General features: G+C 42.2%; 1 protein-coding gene across 3 annotated transcripts in view; it reads right to left on the reverse strand.

Annotated features, from left to right (window-relative positions):
- LOC137376416 (acylphosphatase-2-like) overlaps positions 1–14,395 on the reverse strand; it is a 160,277-nt gene that overhangs the window by 114,196 nt on the left and 31,686 nt on the right. For 2 of the 3 annotated variants that reach the window (XM_068044935.1, XM_068044934.1), the window contains exon 3: positions 3,769–3,878. In XM_068044935.1, coding sequence (XP_067901036.1) covers positions 3,769–3,878 — 110 coding nt within the window. Of the gene's footprint in view, positions 1–3,768; positions 3,879–13,356; positions 13,723–14,395 lie in introns of those variants that run through there. The other variant, XR_010976211.1, reaches the window with a different exon arrangement.

Raw genomic sequence — 14,395 nt, forward strand, 5'->3', positions numbered from 1 at the left:
GATTGAAAGTTTTGGGCAAAAGATGCAGGGGGGAATATCAGGAAGCACTTTTTTATGCAGCAGGTGATAATGACCTGGAACTCACAGCCCACAAGGGTGGTGGAAGCAGAGATGATCAGTGACTTCAAGAGGAAGTTGGATGGCCACCAAATAGACTTGCAGGGCTACAGGGATCGAGCCTGGGAGTGGGACAGATTGTATAGCTCCGTGGAGAGCCGGCATGGATTCAATGGGCTAACTGGCCTCCTTCTGTGCCGTAAATGACTCTACGACTCTAAGTCAGACCATCGCCCACATCTTGAACTCTTTCTCTAAGAGATCCATTCCTGGTGGCATCACAACCATTCACACAGCATCAGCTGAAGCCATTGAATGGATTGTTAACCTCAACATCGAACTATAACTGCTTCCCCAGCCATATGAATATATCTGTGCAAAACTTCATGATTGCTATGCTGCTTGTCTCTGGCAAGAGGGAATGAGCTGTATGTCCTTCTCATTATATACAGAGCCTCAGTGATCTGCCTTATACAGCAGTGCACTACAAACTGTAAGATATTGCTTAGTCCTCCAGTAGCAACCGGAAAGGAGTCAGAGGCATAACAGTTGAAAGCCATGGTCACCACAACAGCGACAGGCAATGCTGTCCTTGCCTTGTTTGGAGGCTGCACAGTTCACAGATTTTAGTCACAACTTATTTTTCTGAAGACAAGATGTCGAATGCACTGGACCTCGCTGAAGTGGAGGTAAAAGAATTGCTCCCTGAAGAACCTCAGTGGATATTGTTGTGTTTCCTTCTATCCTTCAACCACAAACTCACCAATCATTCAGGTAGGACTGGTAAACTATACTGTGAGTTCTTTATTCGCAGATTACAATTGTATATACACATTGATGGAGTGCTCTTAATCGTATGTCTTGCTTAGTGAACTAACACATTCCAACAACTCTGTCACATGGCAGATGATATCATATTGTTACGGTCAAGTGAGGAGGGGTCAAACACCTTCCCTCTCCTTGTTTGACCACAACAGGTTTAAATCTTTCTTAAAGTGCATGTACTGGCCAATTCAGTAGGTGTTTGACTACTTACTTGCTATGATCATAACAAGAACCAATAGGTCAGGTTTTCTTCAGTTTAACAAAAGAAGAGGTTAACTTTATTGTACCTAAACCAAACTAATAAAAATAACAAACAGCGTGCCAATTTTCACTGACACCCACACTTTGGAGGTTTACACACAGACAAATAGGTTACAGAGTGGGGAAAGATAGATTGGTTGTGTTGGAGTCCATAGAAAAAAAAAGCGGTATACAGTCTGTGGCATTTGTTGATTCAATTGGCTTCTAGCTGAAGCGAGTGGTCCTGAGGCTTTTGGTTTGAAGAGGTAGATGACGGGTTTGGTTGGTCTCTTAGAGACAGCGATCGGATGATTTCCTCCAATGGGGTTTCTGATTATAGCCGGAGTATGCAAAAGTGGTCAGTCAACAGGCAGGATCTGAAAGCTTTCAAGCTGGAATAGAGAGAGAGAGAGAGAGAGGGGGAGAGAGACCCCCACTTAGTCTGCACGTGTCAGAGTCCAGTTGCTTCTCCTCTCTCTGCTGCAGAAACGGAAGGGGCTTGTCACATGACAGTCACTCAGTCATTCAAGCATAGCAGTTAGCAATATTTCTCTCTTTCTAAAAAGAACAAGTAGTTCCTTTAAAATTCCTGGGTCTTGGTTCTTACTGGGGCATGAGCAGACATTTCGTCTCCCTCCTCACAAGCACTGCAGTGTAGGATACAGTGTTGCAAATTAGGTAGTCATCTTGAGCTGCCAGCAAAGTCACCCTTTTAGCTGGTCTTTTTAAAATGTCTTTAAAAAATATATAAATTCAGATCTCCAGTCAGTGGATTAAAGAAAATTATCGTTCAATAAAATACATTGGCGTAACAATATTCTGTCTGATGATGTATACAGATTATGGACATAACCATTTAAAGACATACTACAGCAGATATGGCCTCCTGCTGAGTGATCTGCTGCCCCTCAGCCCTCTTCTCTTCTGGCATTGCGTCCTGCTGTGTGCAGTTTGTCTTCATTCTCCCAGGCACGTTCAATTCCTAGAGGAAGATCCACTAGTCCGTCCATGTCTGGAAGCAACTTTGAGCACATCATTTTGCATGATACAAAAAAGGGCTGCAAAACCAGCCAGATGACTCCCTGTAGAGTACTGAAACTTTAGAAAAGTATCAAAACCTCCAAAAATGCGTACATTTGAACCAGCAGCCAGAAGAAATAAATCTGCAATTAACCTGTATTTCTGGTCGTGGTGGGGGTTGGGGGTGGGGGGGGGGGGCGGGGGGTGCGGCAGGGACATGGGGAAATCTTTCATGCTGTTTAATGTTGTGTTTAACTGCACAAGATTAAGACAGGATGAGTATGAAGTTCTAAAATGGCAGCTGTGGCTTCAAATCAACTGCTCTGCAGCTGCTGGCAGTTGTTAGGAGCACACATGTAAGCCCCTTTACCAAGATACAGTCCTGTGCATATCCCATCAGAAGTGTGCACGCGCATCTTAGACTCCGTTTTGAAACCTTAGGCGGCTGCATGGTGTTTAAAAAAGTCTCTACAAGGCCCAACTTAAGTCCCGTAGTTCATGTGAGGAATCTAATACTTTTATTACATCTGCCATGCTGTTTTGACATTTTAACAATTAAAGACAGCTATCTTGTCAGCTCTTTTCATTCATTAGACTAGGGGTAAAAGGCCAGTGAGCAGCACTTGGTGCGTGTGTTTAGCTTTCATACATGGAGCTCTGCCTTTCCTCAACTTCACGAGGGTGTGAACTGTCAGTGCAAACAAAACCAATTCTACAGCATTCAACAGAGCATAAGAGCACCAGTGATGTAGTTTTTATTTTGCTGTTTTTACTTTTCAGAGCCCACCTTGGTGTGGGGAATACTAGTTTCCTCACTGTTATTTCTCCTAGTTTCCATTGTGAGAAAAAGGATTCTTCCTCCACCACTAGGTGGTGTAATAGACTGAACATTGTAATTCTTAGTATTTTGTCATGAAGTACGTTACTAAACTGTAACCAGAGTGGCTTGACTGCACCACCCTATTCAGGCCTTGACATGCTCGCAGAAATCTAAATTTCTCCTATATTCCCACTAAAATTATAAAATGGCTTTGAGATTTATTTCAGTAATGAATGGAAGGCCTCTTGCTTTTCAGTCATATTCTTTTCTGTAATAACTGCTTTGCTAACACGAAGGAAGGGTCAATATATTCCAAATTTATGATTCACTATTATAAAATAAAAACAAGAAATGCTGGAACCACTCAGCAGGTCTGGCAGCATCTGTCAGATGCCAGACCTGCTGAGTGGTTCCAGCATTTCTTGTTTTTATTTCAGATTTCCAGCATCCGCAGTATTTTGCTTTTATTTTTATGTTTCACTATTTTGGCTTTATATTCAACTTCAATAACATTGAACAAGTGAAAGCCAAGTGACAAATAATTACAACTAAATCTACTAAATAAGCATACACTTAACTTTTAACACATGGAAGTTTGTAAACTTTAAAAACGTATGTATTTTTAATGATATTCAAGTTCCAAGACAGTTTAAACAAACACAGACAACTTAAAAATTCACTCAAAATTTGCCAAAACATTCTATGCACAAAAAGAATGGATGTTTGGCTTTTAAACTTGTATTAATCAATATCTAACATTTTATTAACTTGCAATAAACAGAAATGTAAATGCACGCATCACTTACATTGAGTTTACAAGTTCTTCTTTCCCCTGCACTTGTCCCTCTACAGTTCCTCTCCTAGTGTTTCGAACCCATCCCACTACACCAAGTTTTCTAGCCTGATCCTCTGTGTACTGGAATAAAATAAAGCAAATAGTATCATGTTAATATGGCTTTAATGCAGATCATCAGGTTACATGGGTTTCTAAAAACATAATTACAGTTTGGATCTACTTTGCAGTTGCGTGACAAAAAGTAACATTTGACATGCAATGCTGCAAATTGAGTATACAGATAATAATCTACATTGAGGTGGAATAATAGCCATCCTGTTTGAATGACATACAATAGGGATTGGGAAAAAATCGTTCGGTACTTCAGTATTTTTATTTTACGTATCAGTAGTCGACCCATGAACAACAAAGTAAAATAATTATGCAATATGCTGCTATTCCATAGATGACTCCAGCTTGTGTGCTATATACTTGCAGCACTGGGAGATTTATATCCTTGTTGTGGAATTATGTAATCTATTCTAGGATGGACATGATCACAGCAACCAGCAAATGCAGAGTATTCTAGCTAATAGTTTGTTCATTTTTTATAATCCCATGAAAAGTTCTACATGGTAAATGCGTGGTATGATCTTGTTACAATGACAGAATCATTTCCAGAATGCACTGCAGAGGTGACAAGTTACATTATTGAAAGCTGAATTGTTGGTGGCCTAGTGATATAATGAATTTTCAGGTTTTGTCACCTGAAATATTGTTTGATCTTCTCTCACTCAACCTCACTTTCTGATAGGTCCACAGCCCAATACTGTCCACAACTACCAATTTTATTCTGACCAGCCATGAGGATGGCTGATGTGAAATGGAAAGATTTACACTGATTCAGTATGGGCATTTCTGAGGTTGAGTAGAATCACAATGATACACTACAGAAGGACAGCATTCGGTCCATTGTGCCTGTGCCAGCTCTTTGAAAGATCAATTGTTACCACATACTTGCAAATTTTTTCCCTTCAAATATTTATCCAATTCCCTGCAGTTTTTTAAAAAAGTTTCTATTAAATCTGCTTCCACCACCTCTTAAAGCCTGATCCTAACAGTTCATTGCATATTTTTTTTCTCATGTTGCTTCTGGTTCTTTTGCCAATTACTTTAAATCTGGGTCCTCTGGTTACTGACCCTTCTGTCACTGAGAACAGTTTCTCCTCATTAACTGTAACAAAACCCTTCATGATTTTGAACACCTCTATCAAATTTCTCCATTTATTCTTCTCTGCACAAAAGAAAACAACCCCAGTTTCTCCTCATCCCTGGTACCATTCTAATAAATCTCCTCTGCACCCTCTCCAAAGTCTTGACATTTGTCCCAATGTGTGGTACCCAGAAATGGACACAATATTCCAGCTGGGACCTAACAAGTGTTTTATGAAAGTTTAGCGTAACTTCTTGGCTTTTGTACCCTATGCTTCTATTTATAAAGCCAAGGATTCCATATTCTTTTGTTTTTAAAAACAGTTTTCTCAACTTGTCCTGCCACCTTCAAAGATTTATGTACATACACCCCATGTCTCACTGTTCCTGCAGCCCCTTTAAAATTGTACCATTCATCTTATATTGCCTCTCTTCATTCTTTCTACACACTTCATCTGCCATGTGTCTGCCCATTTCACCAATCTATGTCCTCCTGAAGTATATTACTATCCTCCTCATTTAGCAAAGGCAAAAGTTGTAATAGTATAGAATACAAATCTCCCGATCTATCTGGGAGGTTGCAGGATCAGCTGTGCCACCCGAGTCCTGTAATACTGCAGACAAACCTCCAAACTACACTGCTCCATTTGCAACACTGAGATGCTACTCCACATTGTTGACCTTGAAACCTCTTTAGGACATTGTAAAATACAGATATGGGAAGTCATATACTTTGTTTATGGCAGTGAACAGCTGCTGAATTAATCAATAGCTTGGATAATGTTGGCCCCTGTTTATCATTATAAAATTGGCAATTAAAATAAATCAGATAAATTAAACTTTCTTGGTTGGTGGGCTTCCTTAATGCAATCATCTCAAAATTGGTCTTCTACTGCTATAAAGCAGTTTGTATTGGTAAAGTTACAGCAAGTCCATTTCTCTCACCTCCCTTACCAGCTGTGTGGTTCCTCTTTAAATAAAAACTGTTCATGTACCCCCATTCAGGGTGCATGAAGTGTCTTCGCTCTTGGAAATGCTTTACTTGTTTCTTTGCCTTTTAGAACTACATTGAGCAGCAAAGTTCTCATAATCCCACAAAAAATACTTGATTGTCAGCTGAAAAAGAAGCAAAAGGATAAAAGCAAGGACAGCTTGCAGAAACCATGCTATTAGCTCTCCCATCCCCAACTGATAAAATCACCCTGCAGTATAAAAGGGGTGATTTTACAAATGAAAGGGAGAAATTCTGAACACTCAAGAGTTGCTGTAGAGCCCAACTTTGCATCTAGCCTCGACTGTATATGATCTGGGAGTGCCAGGTGTTGATGCTGGGCAAAAATATAGCTTTCAAGTATCTTGGAGGGTGCAGACATTTCAAATCATTAGTAACAAAAATGAGTATGTCACCCAATGCAACACTGTGAAAATCACAAATTTAATTCCATTTGTTAAAGAGGAAAGAAAGTTTAAGAAAAATGTTTTTTGCTCAACATATATTCCAGTGTCTACGTGGAAAATATATAATGTTAAATATATTTATAACAATTTTGTCCAATATAAACACTCCATGCTACTTAATTGTCATCTGCCTGTTTGCCAATCTGAAACTGTCCAACCCTACTGTATCCAACTGGAGGTCTACAACTATGAATTGTCAACTCTTAAACTCTTAAGTAAAGGTTTTAGGATGAAGTTCAACTGCCTTTGCAAATACTAAGATTTGCAACATGCCAAGCAAGCATCCAAGAAACAATATCAATTTTAATGGTGGTGCACTAGAACGTTCTTAATATTAAAAAGTGAAATAACTGGGCTGGTGAAACTCCAAGCAGCAAGATGTGACGTTTATTCCCATATACTTTTTTGAAAATTCATTTCATGGCGGAACAGTGGGGCTATGGTTAGCACCGCAGCCTCGCAGCTCCAGGGACCCGGGTTCGATTCTGGGTACTGCCTGTGCGGAGTTTGCAAGTTCTCCCTGTGTCTGCGTGGGTTTCCTCCGGGTGCTCCGGTTTCCTCCCACATCCAAAGACTTGCAGGTGATAGGTAAATTGGCCGTTGTAAATTGCCCCTAGTGTAGGGAGGTGATAGGGAATATGGGATTACTGTAGGGTTAGTATAAATGGGTGGTTGTTGGTCGGCACAGACTCGGTGGGCCGAAGGGCCTGTTTCAGTGCTGTATCTACAAATAAATAAATAAAAATAAAAAATAAATGGGATGTGGGTGTCACTGGCAAGGCCGGCATTTGTTGCCCATCCCTAATTGCCCTTGGTGGTGGTGAGCTGCCTTCTTGAACCGCTGCAGTCCATCAGTCCACCTGTAATGTGGTTCAGCAAAGCACTCAGTTTATTTGCCAATTTATTTGGTAATCCCAATTGTGTGTAAATCCCTAAATCATTCTAATACTGGGAAGAGAATTTATTAATATTGATCCCGGCTTTTGACATCACCTCCAGGAACACATACTGAAGTTACACAACAATCACTGGTATTATTCACCAATGCAACTGGGGGAAGTTGTTACCCATGTTATGGACAGGTGGTAAGGGCTGTGGGTGGTTCCCACTGTTTGCCTCCCAACTGACCGCATTCCTGGTTTGTTTAAAATGTTAGCCCGACTGTTTTACTTGCCAAATAGACAGTGACAGGTTTATTGAACAACATTCATTCCCTGAATTGTTTGCAACCCCACTCACGTATGGATTCACTCTCAAGAGAAGGTAGATAGAAGGTAAAGGGTAAGAGTTCAAGGTGTGGTAGGTGTTCATGGTTTACAATAAACCTGTTCAATCTGCTAAGTAGGGCAGTTTCTTTCAAAGATGCAGGCCTGGGTGTTTGTAGACTTGAACTTGTTAAGGTAGTGTAGATTTCTGGTGGTTAAGATTTCAGACTGGAGATGGTGATCAATTTCAGTTCTCTGCTGTACCAAACTGAAGTTTAGAATTAGCAGCAGGGCTTCTTGTCTAGGCTGGATCTTTTCACAGCCCCTAGCTAGACTGTATTCTCTGTGATGTTGCTGTGATCTCCCTCTCGCCATCTCTCCCCAGAGGGCTAACTTTTAAGATCAAAATCCATAACATTAGCATTTCTGTTAGTTGACACATAGCCTTCTCCCCTGGTGTGACCACACAATGGACCAGGATGTGGAATGCATGGATAGCTATTAATCTCTGGATGAGCATCATTCTGTTGTGATATATCTACCTCACGCCTTCTTTGTCTCAGAAGAAAACTATTCAATTCATGAATGTCGTGATGGTTCCAGGATGTGTGAAGTTGATGCCTCTTAGTCTGGAATATATCCTTTTGTACTTTCAAGACAGTGAGACAGTTTGAATACACAGGCCAGGTCATCTGACATTTGGCAGCCATCTTGCAGCACACTGTCCACTTTTTAAAAAGAAGTCAATTTCAAACAGATAAACTGAATAAAGTTTGTATCTTAAAAGTAGAAATATGATTTAACCCATGTTTTGTTTAAATACTGTCTGCAGGTAATGGATGTGAATTTTTATTGTTGACACTAACTACTATTTTGGTTTGAAAGCAAGGTCTTTATTAGATTTATATTCCTGCAGATTATAAAAATAAAATATCAACAGTCAGCAATGTGTTTTCATTGTCTTGGAAGAATCTATCAAGGATCTAGTCTAAAATAAAAACAGAAAATGCTGGAAATACTCAGCACGCCAGGCAGTATCTGTGGAGACAGAAACAGAGTTTGTTGACTGACTGTAAAAGTTTCTATAGGTATGTGAAGAGAAAAAGATTAGTGAAGACAAATGTAGGTCCCTTTCAGTCAGAAACAGGGGAATAAAGAAATGGCTGACCAACTAAATGCATACTTTGGTTCTGTCTTCACAAAGCAGGACACAAATATCATACCAGAAATGTTGGGGAACACAGGGCTTAGTGAGAGAGAGGAATTGAAAGAAATCAGTATTAGTAGAGAAATGGTGTTGGGGAAATTGATGGGATTGAAGGCCGATAAATCCCCAGGGCCCGATGGTATGCATCCCAGAGTACTGAAGGAATTGGCCCAAGAAACAGTGGATGCATTGGTGATCATCTTCCAAGATTCTATAGATTCTGGAACAGTTCCTACAGATTGGAGGGTAGCTAATGTCTATTTAAAAAGGGAGGTAGCGAGAAAGCAGGGAATTATAGACAAGTCAGCCTGACGTCGGTAGGGCGAAAAATTCTAGAGTCCATTATCAAAGATTTTATAGCAGAGCACTTGGAGAACAGTGGTAGCATCGGGCAGAGTCAGCATGGATTTACGAAAGGGAAATCATGCTTGACAAATCTACTAGAATTGTTCGAGGATGTAACTAGTAGAGTTGATGAGCCGGAGCCAGTGGATGTGGTTTATCTGGACTTTCAGAAGGCTTTCGACAAAGTTCCACATAAGAGATTAGCGTGTAAAATTAAAGCGCATGGGATTGGGGGTACTGTGTTGCGATGGATAGAAAATTGGTTGCTTGACAAGACACAAAAAGTAGGGATAAATGGGTCTTTTTCCGAATGGCAGGCAGTGACTAGTGGGGTACTGCAGGGATCGGTGCTAGGACCCCAGCTATTCACAATATCTATTAATGATTTAGATGAGGGAACTAAATGTAATATCTCCAAATTTGCAGATGATACAAAATTGGGTGGGAGGGTGAGTTGTGAGGAGGATGCAGAGAGGCTTCAGGGTGATTTGGAAAAGTTGAGTGAGTGGGCTAATGCATGGCAGATGCAGTATAATGTGGATAAATGTGAGGTTATCCACTTTGGTAGCAAAAACAGGAAGGTAGATTATTATCTGAACGGCTATAAACTGAGAGAGGGGAATATGCAGGGAGACATGGATGTTCTTGTACACCAGTTGCTGAAGGTTAAGCATGCAGGTGCAACAGGCGGTAAAAAAGGCAAATGGTATGTTGGCCTTCATAGCAAGAGGATTTGAGTACAGGAGCAGGGATGTCTTGCTGCAATTATACAGGGCCTTGGTGAGGCCACACCTGGAATACTGTGTGCAGTTTTGGTCTCCTTATCTGAGGAAAGATGTTCTTGCTATAGAGGGAGTGCAGCGAAGGTTCCTGGGATGGTGGGACCGACGTATGAGGTGAGATTGAGTCAGTTAGGATTATATTCGCTGGAGTTCAGAAGAGTGAGGGGGGATCTCATAGAAACCTATAAAATTCTAACAGGACTTGACAGGGTAGATGCAGGAAGGATGTTCCCGATGGTGGGGGGAGTCCAGAACCAGGAATCATAGTCTGAGGATACGGGGTAAACCTTTCAGGACTGAGATGAGGAGAAATTTCTTCACCCAGAGAGTGGTGAGCCTGTGGAATTCGTTACCACAGAAAACAGTTGAGGCCAAAACATTGTATATTTTCAAGAAGGAGTTAGATATAGCTCTTGGGTCTAAAGGGATCAAAGGGTATGAGGCGAAAGCAGGAACAGGCTACTGAGTTGGATGATCAGTCATGATCATAATGAATGGCGGAGCAGGCTCGAAGGGCCAAATGGCCTACTCATGCTCCTATTTTCTATGTTTCTACAGTGAAGTGTTTCAGGTCTGCAATGTTACATCAGAACTGGGGGTGCTTAGAGATGTAACAGGTTTTAAGCAAGTACAGAGGTAGAGAAAGGGAAGGGGGAAAGAACAAAAGGGAAGGTCTGTGATAGGATGGAAGACAGGAGAGACTGAATGACAAAACATGAATGTGCAAAGCCAAAGGAGATGGTAATGGAACAAGTAATGAAAGATGGGTCTAGAGGAGGTGTAAATGGGTTTAGCAAAATCATCAACAGTAGTTGCTGTCTGAAAAAATGGGGGCAGAGGTTATGGTCTGAAATTGCTGAATTCACTGTTGTGTCCGGAAGGCTGTAAAGTTTGTAATTGAAAGATGAGGTGCAGTTCTTCAAGCTTATGTTGAGCTTCACTGGAACAGCGTAGCAGACTAAGGACAGAGAGATCAGAGCGGGAGTGGGGCAGACAATTAAACATGTTACCAGAAGCTTGGGGTCATGCTTGTGATCTGAATGGAGGTGTTCCACAAAGCGTTCACCCAATCTGCATTCGGTTTCCCCAGTGTAGACGAGCCTGCATCGTAACGTATACAGTATAGTAAATTGAAAATACAAGTAAATCACTGTTTCACCTGGAAATGGTGTTTAGGGCCCTGGGAAGGGAGGGTGCAAAAGTGCATGTTTTGATATTTTGATAGCATGTGAAGGTACGGTGGGAAGGGGAGGGAGTGTTGGGAGTGAATGAGGAGCAGAGCAGGGTGTTGGGGACGGAGTGGCCCCTTCATAATGCTAAAAGAGGAGGGGTTTAGTGTTGGTTTCACACTGGAGATGGCAGAGGACGATCTGTTGAATGTGGATGATGGTGGGGTGGAATGTGAGGACCAGGAGAACCGTATTGTGGTTTTGGAAGGGAGGGAAAGGTGTGAGAGCAGAACTATAGGAAATGGAACAGGCCCCGTCAACCATGATGGTGGTGGGTAATCCTTGGTTGAGGGAAAAGGAAGCCATATCGAAAGCTCTGGTACAGAAGGTGGCATCATTAGGACAGATATGACGAAGATGGAGAAACTGGGAGAATGGAATAGAGGCTTACAGGAAGCATAGTGGGAGGAAATGTAGTCAAAGTAGCTGTGGGAGTCAGTGGGTATATAGTGGATATTGATCAATCGCATATCCCCAGAAATGGAGACAGGGAAGTCAAGAAAGGGAAGGGAAGAGTTGGAGATGGACCAAGTTAAGGCAAGGGAAGGATGGAAACTGGAAGCAAAGTTGATGAAGGATCTAGCCGAGAACTGCTGAACGACCTGTGGAGCAGATTTCCAAACCCAAAAGTGAATCACTGTAATGTCATGCAAGTCCCCCACCTGCCAAGACTGAAGCACACATTATTTCGCCACATGAACATTAAAACTTAAAATTGTGGCTGGGAAGAAAAGAGGGCCTATCACAAGGAATTGCCAAGCCCTGACTGGACAGACATTTGCATAGTGACAGACAGTACTTGGAACGGACAAAGGGGCCACTCCCTGCTCCAATTTAATCCACAATGGACTTTTGATTACCAGACGTTGAAGCATTCCAGGTTAACTATTAAGATGACCGAATACACAAACAGACTTGGGCAGACCAGTTTAGTCACATGACTGACTGTTGGAGTGTTTTGAATTTGAACTGGCCACAGGGTTAAAACTCAGAAAGCTGTTTGCTCACGGACTGAAAAAGACCTCTCTCTTGTCTGCTCTCATCTCGCTCTCACCAGCTTCAGAAACCATTAAAGACATATGAACCCTAAGAGAGAAAAGTCTCCTACAGTGAACGAGATTTAAGAAGAATACTGGGCCCCAACTAAAAGCACGACTACCTACAATCAGGGACCCTACAGCAAGCTCGAAGCACAGTAAACAAAACCCTCTTCAGAGATTGCCTCAAACCTCTCCATTTTATTTTTCTTCTCTTTTCTGTCTCTATTTGCATGTGCCTATCGCGTATACATGCTAGCGTGGGGCGCGGCGTGTGTCCATAGGTGTTAACTGAATTAGCGTTTAAGTTTAAAAAATTTCACTTTTCTTCGTTAAACTTAAGAAAACATGGTGTGTTCATTTCTTTGCCTTATAATTGGAAAGCTGTGAACAAGGATTCACAAAGGGGGAACTCAAAACACAGTGGGCTGAATTTTATGCTGCCCCAGATGGTGGTGTCGGGGTGGCGTAAAATTGAGCAGGAGGCTCCAGGAGGCCTACCTGCCCCGCTCCCGCCTCCGATTGACTTTACGGCAGTCGGGCAGGGTGGGGGCTGTGGGGAACGGCCCGCCTGCCTGATGCCACTTAAGGGCCCTCGCCCGTGGGTGTGCTGGGGACATAAAAGGCCACCCAGCGATAGCTGCCGGCTTTTCCGTGGCACGGGGGGGGGGGGGCGCATGGCAGTCGGGCACAGGGTGCCAGATTGAGGGCCGCCCCCGCCTCCCAACCCACCCCCGGGACCCAAGACACCACCCTCCCCCCCACAAATGACAACTCCAGCCTCACCAGGGAAGGACCAATCTCTCTGGTGAGGCATGCCCAACTTATCTTCACTCATGGATCCATCTGGTCGGCTGGGCTGCAGTCCCAGCAGTGGCCACCACTCCCAGTGGTGCTTCTGGGACTATGAGCTGTCGGCCCGCTGATTGGCCAGCAGCTCACAGAGGCAGGACTTCCTCCCTCAAGCGGGTGTAAGTCCCGCCTCGGGACAATTAAAGCCCGGGGACCCGTAAAATATGGTTCGGATCCCTGGGCTTGGCGGAAGTGGGGACGCCGACTTTTATGTCAAGGCGAATTCCCGTCCGCCTAAGATAAAATCCAGCCCAGTGTGTTTAAAATTTGAACCCTGTTACAATAAGACCAGGTGAAGACTGAAAAGACCCCTAGACACCTTTCCCACCTGGTCGTAACAGTAATTGCAGAACAATCCACATGCAATTAGCCTCTGTACGAACTATTTACTGATTTCCACCACCACTAATTTTTCTTCTTTAATGGATTTAAACATGTACAATTTCAGATCTCCATGAAACAGTCTTATCCATAAACAGTTTAGTGCAACAGATGCATTAGGATAATATGCAGCAAGTGATTCCCTAACATATCCAACCGCCAGTATTCAGATTGTTGTGCTGATTTTGTTGATGCTATTTGCAGATAATTCCCAGATCATTTTTGGTCTCTCGTCCCTGCTGAGTATTTACAAAGTAGAAAATAGTCACTGGGGATGCTGTAAAGGAAAAGAAAGGTTTGTTCATCATTACTGAAAGTCAATATTTTGAATGCAGTGACATTTTGTAAGGGATTTTTCTTGTTGCACACAAGCTTCACTTAAAAGTTATACACAAAAGTTCCACAAATCCATGGTACTGAAAATATATTCCAAATCAAGAAATGAAAAAAAAAACAAAGAACTGACAGCCACCACCTCAGGCACCAGAAGTGCAGAACCATGGCTTTTTGTTTGATCCTAAATTCATCTTCCTTTCCCACAACTGATCTGCCACGATGACCATTTTCTTTCACTTCCAAAGCATCATCTGCTTCCACCCCTATGTCTCATCATCTGACAATGAAACTCTAATTCATACTTTTCTCAATGTAAATTAGCATTAGATGTTCGAAGGTATAAACTTGACCTTGGGAATGGGCTGTTGTACCTTGGCTGGTGAAATTAAAAGTGCTGTCCTTAACATGTTAAAGCCTATATCATTAATACTTCATAATTTTTCATTCTTCTTCCGTCTCCAACCACTCATCGAACTATTGGGAATTTGAGAGGATGCACCTCGTGTGGACACAACAGTGAATGACCTCTTTCTCACTACAAGGAAAATGCTTCTTTCACAGAGGAGATTTTTAAGATCAGAAATTCAGGGTGTAGAAATCACAGGCACAAATCC

The sequence above is a fragment of the Heterodontus francisci genome, chromosome 13 (assembly GCF_036365525.1).
Source record: "Heterodontus francisci isolate sHetFra1 chromosome 13, sHetFra1.hap1, whole genome shotgun sequence".
Taxonomy (NCBI): domain Eukaryota; kingdom Metazoa; phylum Chordata; class Chondrichthyes; order Heterodontiformes; family Heterodontidae; genus Heterodontus; species Heterodontus francisci.